Below are 17,717 nucleotides of genomic sequence, written 5' to 3' on the forward strand. Positions count from 1 at the left end.
AAGTAGCATGTTTGTTTTCATTTCTATAGGATTGGTTAATAGTCTTGTAGATACAAACTCAAGGCTATATACCAGCTGTGCAAAGAAATTCTCCAATCATGACAGTATGGTTTTCATTGAGCTACAGGACCGAAGAGTCTCTTCAGTACTACCTTGGACCATTGTTATCTGATAGATTGTGAGACCATTTGTGACTCCGTGGAGACTCAAAACATCTCAATTCTTTGTCTCCCAAAGTGGCCATTTTAAGAAATGTATCCCTGGCTGATTCTTCTGTCTTCCAGAAATATTCAGCAATGTTACACCGAACGTTTCAAAATCTCTGTGTGTGTGTGTGTGTGTGTGTGTGAGAGACAGGGTCTCACTCTGTCACCCAAGCTGGAGTGCGTAACCATGGCTCATTATAGCCTTGACCTCCTGGGCTCAAGCAATCCTCCTGCCTCTGCCTCCTGAATAGCTGAGACTACAGGCATGCACCATCACAGCTGGCTAATTTTTTATTTTTTGTAGAGAAGAGGTCTTGCTATGTTGCCCAGGCTGGTCTCAAACTCATGGGCTCAAGTGATCCTCCCATCTTGGCTTCCCAAAGTGCTGGGATTACAGGTGTGAGCCACCATGCCTAGCCCCTGAAGTATTTCTTTTGCCAACACTGTATGACTGGTCTATTTCAGTTCACAGACATCACTTTCTGGTGAGGTAATAACTGTATTCTATTCTGTATCCTCTCTACCACAGAACTTCCATGCTGGTCAAGTGCTGAGTTGGTAGGCAATTCAGTGGTTGTTATTTTCCAACAGGACATGCTGGCTTCCATGATCGGATTGTAAATTGCCATGCTGGTTCTACATAGAAGGGGAAGATGGGCTGGGAACCAAAGGTTAATTTACTAACTTACTGTTTACACAGTGGGCTGACCAGTTTGAGCTGAGCTATGTTCATGCTTGGAATTCAGGTATATTTGGCAAATTGTAACATTCGTGGCATGGCTAGCAATAAGTCTATTTGCATTAAGTACTAAGGAGGCTCTTAGGAAAGACTCATCCAGAGCAGACACAGTAAGTTTGCCTCAGTTACAAAGTCTTAGTTCCCAGAGGCTTGAGGAATTCTGTAGTGTCTTTCACTCAGGTTCACCCTGGCCAAAGCTCATGAACCCATTAGGACTGTTTCCTAGCGATGGACCTTTAATTAAATAGTAACAGCCATTCTCACTGAGAACTCTGACACTGGGGCCCATGCATCACTGCTTTAGTATTTTCTTAACAGAAAGTAACATGCAGGCGGGAGAGAGTCATTCTTCTCCATTTGGCCACAAACTACCCATGATGGTTAATTTTACATGCCAACTTGACTGGGTCACTGGATGCCAGGATTATCTGGTTAAATATTGTTTCTGGTGTGTCTGTGAGGCTGTTCGTGGAAGAGATTTGCATTTGAATTGGCTGACTGAGGAAAGCAGATGGTCCTCCCCAGTGTGGGTGGGCACTGTCCAATCTGTGAGGGCCTGAATAGAACAAAAAGCCAGAGAGGAAGGTTGGATTTACTCTCTGCTTGAGCTGGGAACACTGATCTTCCTCTGCCCGGGGCACTCACGGTCCTCAGGCTTTCAGGCTCAGATGGACTCTATACCATTGGCTGTGGCTTTCAGGCCTTCTGGTTATACAACTGGCTTTTCTGGGTCTCCGGCTTGCAGATGGCAGATCGTGGGACTTCTTGGCCTCCATAATCATGTAAGCCATACCTTATTTTATATGTATATATGTGTAATGTATATGTGTGCGTGTATGTATTTAAAGGTTGTTTCTCTGAAGAACCTAATACAGCACCCCCATGGACTGGCTCCTGGAAGCCTCCATTGCTTCTGTGGGCAATGGCAGTCGTGAAGGTGCCTGGTCCAGATGACAGAAGTGGCTGCTTGTTTGGCAGGAGAGTGAAATCCTCCTGAGTAGCAGTGGGGTCTGTGCGTGTGATGGAACATGGCGGAAATGGTGCCACTGCTGGGCTGACATGGCAGAAATGGCAGATCCAGAATAAAGAGCAGTTAAGGGCCAACACGGGATGACGCCATCAGGAGGAGCAGCACCCAATGGACATCATAGGGGTTCGGAGAAGAGAAAAAGAGTAAATGCCATGTGGCAGCTGACCAGGCAGCTTCTGGACTTATTTGTGAGGATCTGAGAAACGGAATGGGACTCCCAGCACTGCTGAGGACTGTTTCCCTTTTTTTACAACTCATGAGCAGGTAGAGAAAGAGCCAAAAATCCTGTGTTGTACTGTTCTGGGTCAGTTCTCTCTTTGATTTTCAGATGCATAGAATAACAATAGCTAACATTTATTGGGCACAAGCATCTTGTTTCGAAGCTCTATTTATGGTGCTCTGTTATCTCAATTATCACCCCATTTTAGAGATAAAAAATTGAGGTATGTCTCTGCCCTGACTCTAAGCCTATATTCCCTTCTGGCCATTTTTACTTGGCTAGTTATGTCAAAATCTATGTTCCAAATGGAACTTAACCTCTTCTTCCCTCGTCTTCAATTCCCATCCTTTTTCCTGTGTTCCCTGTTTTAGGACACCTTACATCTAATTCCACAAGCCAGAAACAGAGTATCATTTTACATTCTTCCTTCTCATTCACTCCCCACTTCTAATAGTCATTAGATGCTTGCTATGGCCTGAATGTTTGTTTGTCCCAACACTCCTACATTGAAATCCTAACGCCCAAGGTGTTACTACTAGGAGGTGGGGCCTTTTGTAGGTGATTAGGTCGTTAGGGTAGAGTCTTGATCTTCGACTTCCCAGTCTTCCACAACAGTGAGCAATAAATTTGTTTTTCATAAGCCACCTCATTTATAGTATTTTGTTAGAGTGGCCCAAACTAACTCTAATTGTCCAATGCTGCTATTGATAAGTTTTGGCCTTCATTCAGGCCACCATTTTTCACTGGGAGCACTGTGGCTGGTCTCTCTCAAGTCTCCTTCCTCCAATCCATTCTCCATGAAGCAAACAGAGATTGCAATGTTTGAAATGCAAGTATTGCCTTTCTGCTTGACTTTCATGGCTTTCCATTACCCTCTGGATGAAGTCCAAGCTCCTTTACGGAGCCTTGGGATCTGGCCTTTGTATATCCCACCCAACCATCGTTTTTCCCAGCATAGCAGAATAAGCTTACAGGTTCTGATATAAACTACACTGTTTCTTAACTCTATGCTTTTATGTTATTTTTTCTGCTTGGAGTAAGTTCTCCTCCAGTCCCCCTTGCACTATACATACTTTAGCACATGGCTCAGATAACATCTTCTGTGGGAAGCTTCTCCAACCTACAACCCTGCCTCAGACTCAAGATTCTTCAAATACGTGTGTGCATCAATTCTGAAAAATTCTTGGCTATTACGCCTTTGAACAGTTCCTCATCATGACTCTCCCAATTCCTTCTAGAACTACTGGTAGACATATGTTGTACCTTCTTACCAATTGCCAATTTATTGCATTTTCCACCATTTTAATATCTGTGTCGTGCTCTCGGTAATTTGCTCAGGTCTATCTTCTAATTCAAGAATTCTTTTGAGCTTTGTCCAATCTGGTAGCCAAATTTGATCCCCACCTCCCATATCGAAGTTGTTTTGAGTGGTTCTTTGGAACTCCAACTGTCTTATTTTTCAGTGTTTCATGCCTTCCTCATGATTTCCAGTCCTTTTATAAACTCCTCAGTATTTTTAATGTCATTTCAAGTATACATATTTGTTGTCTTCTTCTGACTGTTCTATCATCTCAGATTCTTGGAGGTGCCAGGTTTCATTATTGTGTCTACTGCCACTCTTTTGTATTCTTCTGGTTTGGTTTATAATTTTTAGAGCTCATTTTAGTTAGGACTAGCTGTCCCTATGGTTGTCTAGTGCTGTCTAATGTACTTTTGTTGTGAAATTATTGCTAATGAGTGGTTTTGTTTTGCCTTCTGGATTTTCCCAGACAAGAACAAATTTATACATTGTTTTTGACTTACAGAATTCCACACCATATAGGTAAAACACGCAGCTGGGCTTCAATTTCTTAACAAGAAATGTCCCCTTACCCAGAGCTCCAGGGAGAGAAGCTTCCTATGCCTTCTCGGAGCTGTTGGGGTGGAAGTAAGAGGTCCTTTCAGCCCATTTCCACTGAAAGAGCAGCTCTTCCAGGGTCCTCACTTTATCCTAGTATCTCAGTTCGAGCCTCCTGGGTTTTCTTGGCCTAAAGCCATGTCCTCAATGCCACAAATGAATTTTCAATGACAATGTCAATAATTTTCAATGACAGTACCTAGGGCCTATGTGTAGTCTAGTTTCTGCCACTCCCTACTACTAGTATGCTTCCTGATCGGGTTTTAAGTTCTGAATTCTTTCGAACCCATCTATATATTTAAATCTTTTATTTTATCCACCATTTGTCTTTACCAATTAGTCTATCATTTTTTGAAGCCTCCTTATAAAGACGCTCTTTTACTATGCTTATAACCATGCGAGATAAGTATTATGAGGAAACTGAAGGTCACCTCCAGTAAGTGAGAGAGCCAGGATTCAAACCTAGATTTGTGTAACCTCAAAGCCCTACTCTTTTATTTTTTTTACCACATTAACTCTCAGAATTGGAATTGCTTGGTTAAATGGTACTTGTCAAAAAGATTAAAATATTTTTTAAACTACCACTAATTAGTAATGATTAGGAGTCCCAGCTTAACTACACTTCTGCCGTCATTTGGTTATCAGAGGTAAAAACATCGAGTACATTGTTTTAATTAGTTTGTATTTTTCATTACCAGCAAGGGTAAACAGTTATCCATGACCATTTCTATGTTCTCGTGCCATGCTTCCATGTACTGCCTTTGCATGCAGCAGGCCACCTCGGGCAGAGCCTAAAGCATGTGACAAATGAAATGCTATCACAATACAGGTCCTGTCTGAAAAACAAATGGCAACTTATTATCCAAGATCAATGAAGGAAAAAGCAAATTTACTAAAATATTTCTTTATTTGAATAAGGTCAATGCCATTTCTTGAATTCCAGCTAGCATCAAATAATCAGGAAAAAAAAACTTGACAAAATGTTATCCAATTGAAATTGACAGCGGATAGAAAACCCTTTTAAACTTTAAGTAATGTCATAAAAGAAATATATTAAACAAGCAACAGATAGATCTAAAAAGTTCCAAGTGTGGATTTCACATTAGATCTTATAAATTAAAAAAATCCTCAATATAGTCATTTGTTCACTATCTTCTTTCGATAAGCACATGGACAGGGTAAGATAATCACACCTTAATATTCACAACTGCTATTTGTGTTCTTTACAAAAATTGTATCTCTGCAATGCAGTGAGGCAGGCAATCCCTTGTTCAAGTAATTTCTATTTTCCCTAAGTTATCAAAAAGTACAACTGTCTGATATAAATTGTTACCATAATCACAATCAGGAAGGCAAAGAAGCTTTAGCAGGCAGGCTTGAAGATGGGAGTTTTCATGGCTTGACCATGAATGATCTCAAGATGATTTCATAAGATTAAAAGCCATCACGAAAATACTAAAAGCAACAGGTAATAATCTGGATTCAGTCTGTAGTTGCTCATGAACCAAGAGTTTTAATAAAAGGAACACTAAGTAAATTGTAGGTATAAAACAATCAGTGCACATCTGTTAATGTCATTGACAATAAAAATATATTATCCTCTCAGCTCAGCTCTAAATTAACAAACCACCTATTTTTTTTTCTCACTCCTCATTTTAGTGGTTCTCAAACATTGGTGTGCTCAGAATCTTCTGAGGTGCCTACTGAACAATGACATCCCAAAGCCCCACCCCTAAGATTTGATTCAGGTGGTCTGAAACCAGGCGCCATGACCCAGATTGTCCATGGATCATACTTTGAGAAACACTGATATCCCCTTAATACATAACAAAACATTGTTTACGGTTTATGACTTCATGGTAAAGTTTTAAGCTGAATAAAACATTCAAACAATTATTAGAACACAAATAGGTACATTAAATAAGGATATTAGCCATTATGCAACTGCATTTTCCTTTTAAAAGTGGCATCATAGACACAATGACTTACATAAAAATTTTAAAATCAATTTTGTTTTAATCCAAGGCACCTGTAAAACACTTGCTGGTGTGAGAGAAGTGAACAAATTCAATTATACAAAATAGTACAGAAATGAAAGAATCCTGGCAGTGATTGATTTTTCCACAGAGCAAACCTTTTTGTTCAGAAATGAGCTCCTTAAAGTCAATGATTTTGAGAAAAACCAAACTTCAAATAATATGATACACATTGTGTGAACTACTTTACTGAGTGATTTTCAAGCAAAGTATATCACTAAGTATAAAAGATAAAAGGCTCATGCTCATGCTGTTTCATAATAGCCATCTCCATTTGTAGTAAGAATGATCAGAATGATTCCCCTTGAATTTCAGCCTGGAAAACATATACTGCATAGATCTGGTATTCCTTTAACGCACAGGCACATGACCATGGATGTCATAACACTGGATTTGGCAGCCTTTTATCTCAAGAGGATTTCTCAAGTCTCATAGTCTACAACTTAAATATGCTTCTGAAGGTATTTAATTTTTTTTCATGGAGCAAGAGTAAATTCTGTGATGATGAAGCCTCTGAAACATGAATTTCAAAATGTTAACACTACAAAAGAAAAACGCTAGAGAAGCATTTTCTGTGTTGAAATGACTGAAGTAAAGTGAGTTATCACTGGCATATTCTCTTTCAGTGTTCTAGGATAAATATCAACATAAAAAGCAATGCGAGACTGTTTGCACACACAGCACTCGTTTGGTATTGCTATAATACAGAGTTCTTCAGAAAGTCTTTATATATAGATTTTAGGTCGTTAGCCCAATCTGTAAATGACATTTGAGAGCAAACCTAGGGAGGCTTGGAATAATTCAACAGTACTATTTTATAACATAGTATTGTTTGGAATTCTATGGCAAATGAAAGACAACCATTTTAGCTAAAAGAAGTAAAAGAGTATTTTGAAGGCAGCAAAAATCGGTATAAATCAGCTGTGAACAGAATTAAATTTGCATCTTAAAATGTCATTTACAGACTGTTTCTATAATACCTAGAAGTATGCACAAAGACTATAAAAACTCCTTCCAGTCTGACATTTCAAGGGTAAGTTTACTAACAAGTGCTTCGCAATGTCCTTAGTTCTGGCACTAAAAGGAAACAATTAGAAGTATTCACTGTTTTTCAAATTTTGCCTTCAAGAATCTTAAAACTGCTTCTACTACAGCCTCCTTGATTTAAGAGTATGCAAATGGTCACTAACCCCAGCCAGCATGAAGTAACTAATGTAAACCAGAATGTAGTGGCAGGTTTTGTAAATTTAAATCCTCAGATCATGCAATTTAAGCTGAATTTACATGCTGTAGTAAATGGGAGAAATAAATTCCTTAAGTTACAAATATAAATATAAAAATTATTTTCATAATATTGACCTGACACCATTGGAATGAAGACATTCAAGAATATGGGCAATCATGAATCAATACATTACCAGGCAAAATACCTCTAAAAGCCATTCTCAGAGGAATGTTTCCACTCACAAGGTTTTTTAGGCAAAAAGCAGCTATTAATTTTCCTCTAAAATTTCCTTTAAACGTGAAATGTATCGATAGAGGAAAAAAAAATTTCACTTAACATTTTGAAGTCTATTACCAGATCCTTAAAGCTCTCAGACAAAATATTCTTTGATTTCAAAGGAAGTTACATTAAGATGAAAGAACTGCAGGCCCAGGCCTTTGATTAGGAAGTCTGACCTCTAAAAAAGACTTTGGTTACAAAATAAACCTGATGGGACTTCTTAATTAGACCTCATATTCTGGGAGGCATGAGGGCAAGTGTGTTTACGTTATACAGGGAAACCTGCAATACTGGAGACTTAGGGGGTAACATTCATATCCAGGGGTTGCCCCCACTTTCTTATTTACCCTCTTACTGGTCAATATTCTGCTCAGTGGCTGCATCATACTGACCAGAAATTCACAGAAATTTAGACAGATTTACATACTGTGAACAAATTAAAATGTGGTTGTCTTTGCTTTAAGGTTTATTCTTAACTGCAAATCAATGTTTAAACAGTTATTTTATTTAAAAAATTTAATAATTTAGACTATGAAGCAATTTAAATACTTAAATTCCCTCAAAACGACATCATTTTGTACACAAATAGATGAAGTACACAGGAAAATGGTAGTCAAAAGAATTTTTTGGCAGCTGCTTCTTGCTGAGACCTAAGGAAAAAAAGAAACAAACACTTAAAGAAGTTCTATACGCTTAACTTTGGAAAGAAACAGGACTGTTTAAAATTAAAATATCAATGCCTTTTGAAGTATGCAATGCATTAAGATAAACATATATTCTACACATGCACTTTATGTGAACTGAAATGAACAGAAAACACAATAAACTTAATTTTATAGGTGGTGAAAATTGTATTATGAACATAGATAACTTAGTTGAATATTTCTAATTAAACAGATGCAGAAAAATATTGGGTCACATTTTATCAAGAGACTTACCTATACATGATATAACCAATGAATAATACAGTTTGCACCACAACAAATATAATGAAGTGGACCGTAGACAAACATGATGGAAATGGTGGTAGTTCTGGGCATTTCGGCTTTTCATTTGATGGCTGTAAGGCAAATGACTTTCTATTACAGTTAGTCAGATTAGCAGTTTGGAAAAATAAATAAATGTGAAATCTTTATAAAACTCAGTTTGCTATATAAACAAGTATTTTCATTTTTTCATCCCCCAGAAAACCTTCTATCCCCTTAACTTTTACTGACAACTGTTTTTGAAGGAGTAGTCGACACTGGAAGGCCTCCACCTTTTTATCACCCAGTCACTAACTCACTGCCACCTGGCTCCTGTCTGCATTACGGTATATGATGATGTTACTGTCCCTGAGGTCACTGAGACTAGGGTCACCACAGACAACTCCTCTGGACACTCCCAGTTCACGCTTGCTGTAGTGGTGTGATTATTAACAGCACCCCCTTCATTCTCAAAAGTGTTCCAGGTCAGACAATAAATTACATGGTTACCCTACCAATGAACTACTTGACAAATAGAATGGCTTTTTCTCAGTCCTCATTCTCTACAGTTTCATAGCATTCAACATTATTCACTGGTGTTCTGAAAAATATTTCTTTCCCTATTTCCCTGAGTATTCCTTCTATTATAAGGAGGCAATTAAATACCAGGAACAAATACTTCATCCAAGTACCCAGAAAGAATGGCTTCTAAGATTAGTTGTTCCCAATACAGTTATATTTGTGGGGCAAAGTTCTTCAGTAAATTGATACACACAGTATCAATTTGGTCATTGCAACAAAGGCAATGTAGGAGAAAAATAACCTCAAACAGAACTAAGGGGACAGATAATAATGCTTTGGATGAGAGGTCATGATCAATAAGAAAACTATTAAGCCATCTTTGAAAAAAAATGTATATTCAAGGTATATATACAGGAATATAGTTAAGAGAGTTATCAAAAAATCTAAAGGAGACAAGATTAGAAGCTGAAGACCTAAGTTTTCTCCCTTTCCTACTTACTAGCTACCGACCTTGGGAGAGTCAGTTTAATGTAACATTATTATTAATGTATTAGTGTATTTTCTAAAGGACATCAAATGTTTTAAAAAGCTTTTAAAAAGATAAAACGCGATATAAAATGTAAGGGATTGGGATTTCTGCTTCTGGTAAGTCAGACTAGGAAATATGGGCCAACCATATCCCAAATATGTCTTATAGAAGACAACCAGCAGAGTCAAAAACATATCCAATCCAATCCAAGCACACGAAACCTGGGTGAAGGTAAATGAAGCTAACAAGATAGCAAGAAATTACCAGATTAGAACCTTGAGGAAAAAATAGGCCAAAGAAATACACTTTAAGCAATCCATGGGTCAGAGAAGACATTAACATGGAAATCAGAAAATATTTTCATGAAATGATAATATAAATATTACATATTAAAAAACCATGACTGCTATGAGAACTGTTCTTCCACCTTCAATAACTAGAAAACCAGGACACATGGAGATCTGCAATGTATGGGACTATTCTACCTTAAACATTAAAAATAAGCATTAGCATTAACTAAAGGGTTAAAATACTTGCAGTAGAGTATGAGTTCTTCCTTTCCTAAAGATTGTAATTATAAAAGGAAAAGGAAACAAAGTTACCATATTTCGCTGCACTAAGTTATCTATGTCCCTCTTTACTATGTGCAGGTGCTCTTTGATGTCAATGAAGTGCTGTGTTGTCTCATAGACGCCTCCAGCAGAGCCAGGGTGCTGCATTCCACTGACCAGTCTGACGGTTTCACTCATGGAATTTCTGAAACAGAAAGTCTCTTGATACAATAAAATCACTATAAAGATTATTTTTTTTTCAGTCACAGATCTCCAATACTTTTACTTTTCAAGTCTAATATATTACATCATTTAAAAAAAAAAAACAGGTAAAGAAGTTTTTTTAAAAATCGAGTTGTTCAAAATTGGAAAATAATTTATAAAACAACATTATGCCTTTGTATTTTACTAAAGGTCATCTAAAAATACCATGTCGAAAATACTACTAGGTAATTTGTGTTAAAACCAATAGTATAAGTGGATATTGAATATAATGGATGATATTTTTAATGAAGTTACAATAAATCTTTCTAGGTGTTCAGCTGTACAGTAAAGGACTAGTGCCAAATGCAATCATTTCCTATAGGCACACTCACACACACAGACTTGTCCGCTTTGTAGCTGCACATATAGATGATTTCACTCATACAGCATATAGTAGGAGACTAATGGCTTTGTGACCCTGAGGATGGGGGTCACAATTCTGATTTCCTACGAGTGCCTTCAACAGTTATGGTTCAATTTGGAGGAATAAATAAATAAGTTATTTCATTGGAGTCAAATGCAGTTTAAAAAGAGCTTTACCAAAAGAAAAAAAAAGAGAAAGACTCAAATTACTTAAAAATAACACTGTATGTCAGACAGAATGTTAAGTATAACGTTTAAAAAATTATGTTTGAGTTACATGAGCAGTGAAGACTTAAGAGTAGTTACAAAATATCTCAAGTGCTTTTGAATCAATGTCATGTGTTGATTAAAATTTCTTTCAATGGCACATATGCCCAAGAAAATTCCTGTGGGGCTAAGCTTTTCCACTGAAACTCAAATTAAGCATAACATTTTAATATAACTAAAATAATACCAAGACCAAAACCTCAGAGTATATAATGTTGTCACATATCTGTATTTAAGAAATTCTGCTTCCCAGAAGCATGAACTTGCTTAGGTATAAATGTCTTTTTAATATACCAAAGATTGAGTCACTTAATTTGCTCCTACTCAGTCATTCATTCATTTGCCTGTTCATTCTGCTAACATTTATTTGATAAGTGCTGTGAGCTAGGGAATATTTAGGGATATAAATTTTGCAAGAAGAATGAAATACCTGCCCTGTGGAGATGAATTGTCTAGCAGGAAAGCAATGTGACAGAAGCACGCCTAGAGCTCTACAAAGAAAGATGCATTTAGCTGAGTGTCAAAAAATGAAGAGGAGCCTATGGGGATAGAATTGTGGTGGAAGGAGGTCATAGTTGGTTTAGGAAACAGGTCAAGTGAAAAGAGGGCTGGACAGAACCCTTGAAAAGAATGCCTTTTAAGGGACGGAAGGAGAGCAAGTGAAGATAACTAAATGGAAGTAGAGGCCAAAGAACACCAGGAGTGAATGGTGTACCAGAAGTCTTAGGGAAGTTTTGAGATGGAGAAGTGGGAAGAGGCATCAACTGCTACAGAAAAGCTACATGCTTTCTAAGATCTCTTTCTGCTAAAAAAATTTCTATGATTCCTTAAGAACATAAAAATCCACAAAGAAACAAACTACCCTTTCCATTAAAGGCAAATATTTCCTATCTCTTTACATTTTTTCTGAAGCTAAATCCTAAAGAAAAAGGTCCAGAGGACTAGTTCAGAAACTTGAGCTTGGTTTTTATATTAACTTATTGTATGCACGACATTTGTTCTCAGTAAGTGGGAGTTTGCAAGGATTAACTCCTCTAAGAAAGGGATTCTATGGATAATACAACTGGAGAGCTAGGATGTCCTGACAATTAGTTACATCTTTAGATGTCCTAGTACTACTGTTAAGTGAAACATGCAAAGCACAAGAGTATCTAGAGTATGCTACCCTTCACAGAAGAAAGAAGGGGACTTCAGAAAACACGGGCTGGGTGCAGTGGCTCACGCCTATAATCCCAGCAGTTTGGGAGGCCAAGGCGGGCGGATCACCTGAGGTCAGGAGTTCGAGACCAGCCTGGCCAACATGGAGAAACCCCATCTCTACTAAAAATACAAAATTAGCCAGGCACGGTGTCAGGTGCCTGTAATCCCAGCTACGCAGGAGGCTGAGGTAGGTGAATCACTTGAACCCAGGAGGCAGAGGTTGCGGTAAGCCAAGAGGAGAATGGGAAAGTGGTAGCAACGATGAAGAAGCGATACACACATGCTCTGCCCCTTAGAATCATAGTATTCACATACCCAAAATACAAACAAATTAAATCAACCAGGATATAGGAGGAATATAAACATTAACAAAGAATCTAGCTGGATCCTAAATGAATATCATCAGCCATAATTAAAAGAGTAGGGAAAAAGAGAACTACACTAAGAAACTATCTGGAAAATAGTATCTGAGCTGGATACTGTAAAGCTAGAGATAAAAGGAACTTTACATAAACTTGTCAGTAAATGTCTTTCTCACAAAGATATGAGTTAACAGTTTGAAACCACTTTGTGTGTACTTATGTGCATACTCAAGTGGAACCAATTAAGTAAATACGTTATAGATATAGATAAGAACGAGGTTTCTCCCTGTTGGAGAAAGAATTTTCAAATAAGACAAGGTGGAAAGTTAAAAATTAACTCTGTAGTGTTCAGTCCAGCCAGAATCCAAAATATCTGCATAATCTCATGGTTTAACACAAAACTAGGTTGACAGACACGGAACTACAGACTCACGTACATGCATGGGTTAGTATATGTACGTATATTCCCTAGCTCTGTCCACTGAGAGGCCTAGAGGTAATGGCACCGCGGTAGTGATGAGTATACCTAGTGCCCAGAGGTTGGTTTTCAAATACCTTTCTCAAGAAAAAGGAACCAGGGCTCACTGAGGGCAGAGAAAATACATGATCCTAGAAGATAGCACAGTACCATAAATTTTTAAAATGCTCAAAAAAAGATGGGGGCTTGTTGAGAGAACAAAGATGCCAACATGAAGGAGCTCAGAATGACCATACCTGAAACAATCTGAGCAGCAAAATAAATAAGGAGAGTGTTGGATTGTAACCTATGGAATACATATCCATGAGTCTGTACTGATCTAAATAAATAACTAAATAAATAAATGGGAGAGAAAGGATAGTTGCTCCTGACAGCAGAATTCCAATGAACAAATGTGGAGGGAATTATAAGAACATAAACATCAGGCACAGGTGTGGTGGCTCATGCCTATAATCCCAACATTTTGGGAGGCAGAGGAAGAAGGACTGCTTGAGCCCAGGAGTTTGAGATCAGCCTGGGCAACATGGCAAAATCCCAACTCCAAAACAATAGAAAAATTAGCTGGGTGTGGTGGCATGTACCTGTAGTCCCAGCTACTCAGGAGGCTGAGGTGGGAGGATCATTTGAGCCCAGGAGGTTGAGGCTGCAGAGAGCTGTGATTGCAATACTGCACTCCAGCCTGGGCAACAGAGCTAGACCCTGTCTCAAATAAATACATACATACATACATACATACATACATACATACATAAAAAAAAAATCAGCATTTGGCAAAAACCACATTCTTGTTTCAGGCAAGAAACATCAATGGATGTGAAAATGAATGAGCAGCAGTTTGAAATGGATACTTACCTAGTCTCAAAGTACCTTCTCCAAAATATTAACCACAAAGGGAAATACAGTAACTTTAAAGATAGCAATAGGAAACCACCATAACCCAGTGATCACGGCCAACATCATCAGTAATATCTTATCAATCTTATATAATTTATATATAATATATATAACATATACTATATATAACATATTATATAACATATACTATATATAACATATTATTATATATAATATCTTATCAAAATGTGGAACTTCCATCCAACCAAACCCAAATCAAAAGGTATTAACTGATTAATGCTCTTGGAAAATGTCGAGGTCATGAAAGACAAGGAAAGATGAACTACTGCAGACTGCACAAGGCTAAAGAGAAAAAATAACTAAATGTAATGTGCGATTGTGGATAGGATCCTGGAATAGAAAAAAGGCCTCGGTGGAGAAACTGATAAATTTTGAATAGGTCATTAATTTAGTTGATTGAACTGTATCAATGTTAATTTCCTGGTTCTGACAATTATACCATGGTTACGTAAATTAGAGGAAGATGGGTGAGGGATGTACAGAAACTTCCCATACTATTTTTGTAACTTCTGAGGTCTAAAATTAGACTGAAATAAAAAGATTTTTAAAAAGGTTGTGTTACATGATCCAGTCTATTTCTAAAAGGAGTCCATTCATTTAACTAAGCTATTTGAAGAGCTAAACTATTCATTTAGCATCATAAATATTTCAATCATGAGTTCACATTATGAAGATTTTTTAAAATGCAAAGAGAAAAATTGAAGGAATATAAATTTGCAGTTATAAGTTAAGTGCCTTTAATCTCTAGACATCAGGTATAATCACGTTCTGTTTGAGCTAACCCTGTTTAATTCTCCAGTCCTAAAGAACTCACCTTGACATTCTTGTTTGTCAAGGGTTGTATCGGTTGGAACAGTGCTCTGAAATGTTAGGTTATGGAAACATGACACTATGGTTTGTTATCTCTGCTCCAGGCATCGAAAGCTATCAATTATCTGCATAAGTCAATCATTCTCATTAGAAATTTATTGTTCAACATTCTAAGGACACAATTATCTCCTCTCTGCTCCAACTCTGTCCAGTCTCTCTGAGAGTAAAAGATGGGAATGAAAAAGAGGTAGTCACACATATTACGTTCAAAATGGTTTCATTCCACCAAAAAGAATTTCCTGCATCAGGTCTGCTTGTATTATAGTCTTACAATGCTACACATATTTATTCCCCTAGTACTTTTCATAAAATTGTTATGTATTATTTCATATTCTTTTTATATTTTATAAATATAAGAACACACCTGGCTCTGTCAAGTAACTGACAATCTCTTTAAAAGATGCCAAAACATTTTTTCTTTTCCAGCTCTAAACAATTAAAAACTTTAGACATGTTTGCAGTTTTTGAATATTAAAAGTTGCTGTATTTATGGTCCCCTATTTGTAAAATGAATCTACAACGGGATTCTTACCCTCATGCAGAAATCTTACAATACAGTGCCTGCACACCTAAAGTCACAAATTTAGGATAAAAAAATCACTTAACACACAGACACTACTTTTACATACTTACTTCATTTCATTTACTTGTCTCAGAATCTCATGCTGAGTTTTCACAACAGTATCCAGTTCTTGTTGAGTGATCTGGAGGAAGAAATAATGACGAGCAAGCTGAATAATCCACATTCTATGAGCACATAGCACAGTGGCCCTTCTTCTTTACTTCCCTTCCAGCAAAGGGTAAATGGGGCACATCTGCATATTCTGCAAGCCCACCTGCCCATGCTGCCCAGGCATTCCTGCTCCTCTTTTAGAGATTTCCTCTGTTAAGGAAGAGACATATCTTCTCTGTTCATCAAGAATCATATCTAACTGCCGGTTCAGCTGCTTGATTTCAAGATGGATACGATTCTGTCCTTCAAAGACTTGTCTTAGCTCTCGATCTCCTACACTCTCAAATATTTCCTCCGCTGAAAAGGAAATAAATAAAAATGATCAGAGTCACCTACACATACGTAGTTTTTGAAATACTGTAAGTGACCAAAATGCCAACATTCAGCAAAATTAGAACATCACCATCATAGTGGTACAATCTCCCAAACAGAAAACATGCAGATAATTAATTCAATAATGATTAAATTATTTGTTTTCTGCCATTTCAGGTGATTGAACACTTATTATAAATTGGGTTTAAATTTTTTTATTTAAAAATAATTTTTCTTGGATAATCTCAGGAGGGATCAAAATGGCTAACCAGATGCAGGTAGTATGTGCCTCCTCCATGGAGAAAAACCAGAGTAGTAAGTAGATACTTGCATTTCAAATAGATTGCCTAGGAGAGAATGCTAGCATTCATCAGAGAAGAAATGAGAAGCACCAAAATAAGGAGAGAGTTTGAGGCAGCTTGCCCAGCCAGGAGCTGACTGAGCACCAGAAGGGCTCCTAGATGATGGGAAACAGTAAGAGAGAAAACCTCAGGGCGCTGCAGTCCAAAATGGGCTTTTATGATCCTGGCTACAGGAGAAACCTTTGACCCACTAGGGCCGTGGGCTGGACATATGCAACTGCCTAAATATTGCACAGAGATGTTGCTCCATAAAGAGAAACCACATGGAATCCCACAGGCATTCGAGCCTAGAACAGCTCCAGCTGGACACCACTGTTGATAGCCTAGATACTGGGGATCTACAGACATGGCTGCAGCCACTGCAATTTTCCAAGGAGAGAAGGGGGGACACTGGTCACTCCCATGCACCCCTAGGAAGGTCCCTACTGCCTTGCTGAAGGGTGCTGCTGATACTGAGACATGAGTAGACAGTACTCCCCACAGCTTCTTGCCCATGCTGCTTGCCTGGGAGGGACCCTACCCTCTCTGGTCCCAGACCCAAGGTGAAATATTGAGAGTTTAATGGAGGGTTGTGCCCCACCCTCAGGCTATGTTTGGGCTGACAAGGCTGTAGCTACCACCTGGCCAAGGAGAGACAGGGAAACTAGGCTCTCCTATGCATATCTAGGACAATACCCACTGCCCTGCAATGGACTCTTGTGAAACTGAGATGTGAGTAGACTGCACTTCTTACAGCTTCTTGCTCATGACACCTGCCTAGGAGGGGCCCTGCTCTCCCTGGTCCCAGGCACAAGGCACAAGGCACAATTTTGAGAGTTTCATGCTGGGCTGTGCCCTATCCTTAGTCCGAGTTCAAGTTGATATGGCTGCAGTTGTTGTATGGCTAAGGAGAAAAACTAAGAAAATAATTGATGAAAGCTTCTCAAGTCTAGCAAAAGAGTTAGATGTCCAGATACAGGAGGCCCAGAAAAATATACTGCAAAAAGGATTTCACTACAGCATATTATATTCAGAATGTCTAAAGTCAATGTGAAATAATTTTAAAATTAGCAAGAGAAAAGTATTTAGTCACTTATAACGGAAATTCCATCAGATTAACAGCAGACTTTTCAGCAGAAACCTTACAGGCCACAAAGGAATGGGCATTCTCAAAGTGCTAATAAAAAAAAAAAAAACTGTTAGCCAAGAATTTTATATCCTGCCAGAATCAGCTTCATAAATGAAGAAGAAATAAAGCCTTTCCCAGACAAGCAAATGCTGGGGAAATCTGTCATTACTAGACCAGCATGACAGGAAATGCTCAAAGCGGTCTTAAACATGGAAACAAAAGGTCAATATTCACCATGATAAAAACAGGAATATAAAATAAAATTTCTTATAAAACAATCACAC

The 17,717-nt window shown here is 37.9% G+C and overlaps 1 protein-coding gene across 1 annotated transcript in view; it reads right to left on the minus strand.

Moving 5' to 3' along the window:
• Positions 1-4,980: 4,980 nt before the first annotated feature.
• The window catches only part of LMAN1 (lectin, mannose binding 1), a 31,457-nt gene continuing 18,720 nt past the window's right edge, over positions 4,981-17,717 (minus strand). Inside the window, exons 9-13 of the mRNA XM_024235863.3 lie at positions 15,755-15,948; positions 15,552-15,622; positions 10,251-10,404; positions 8,571-8,692; positions 4,981-8,282 (exon numbers count right to left, since the gene is read on the minus strand). Coding sequence (XP_024091631.1) covers positions 8,246-8,282; positions 8,571-8,692; positions 10,251-10,404; positions 15,552-15,622; positions 15,755-15,948 — 578 coding nt within the window. The 3' untranslated portion in view covers positions 4,981-8,245. The remainder of the gene's footprint in view (positions 8,283-8,570; positions 8,693-10,250; positions 10,405-15,551; positions 15,623-15,754; positions 15,949-17,717) is intronic.

Source organism: Pongo abelii, chromosome 17 (assembly GCF_028885655.2).
Source record: "Pongo abelii isolate AG06213 chromosome 17, NHGRI_mPonAbe1-v2.0_pri, whole genome shotgun sequence".
Taxonomy (NCBI): domain Eukaryota; kingdom Metazoa; phylum Chordata; class Mammalia; order Primates; family Hominidae; genus Pongo; species Pongo abelii.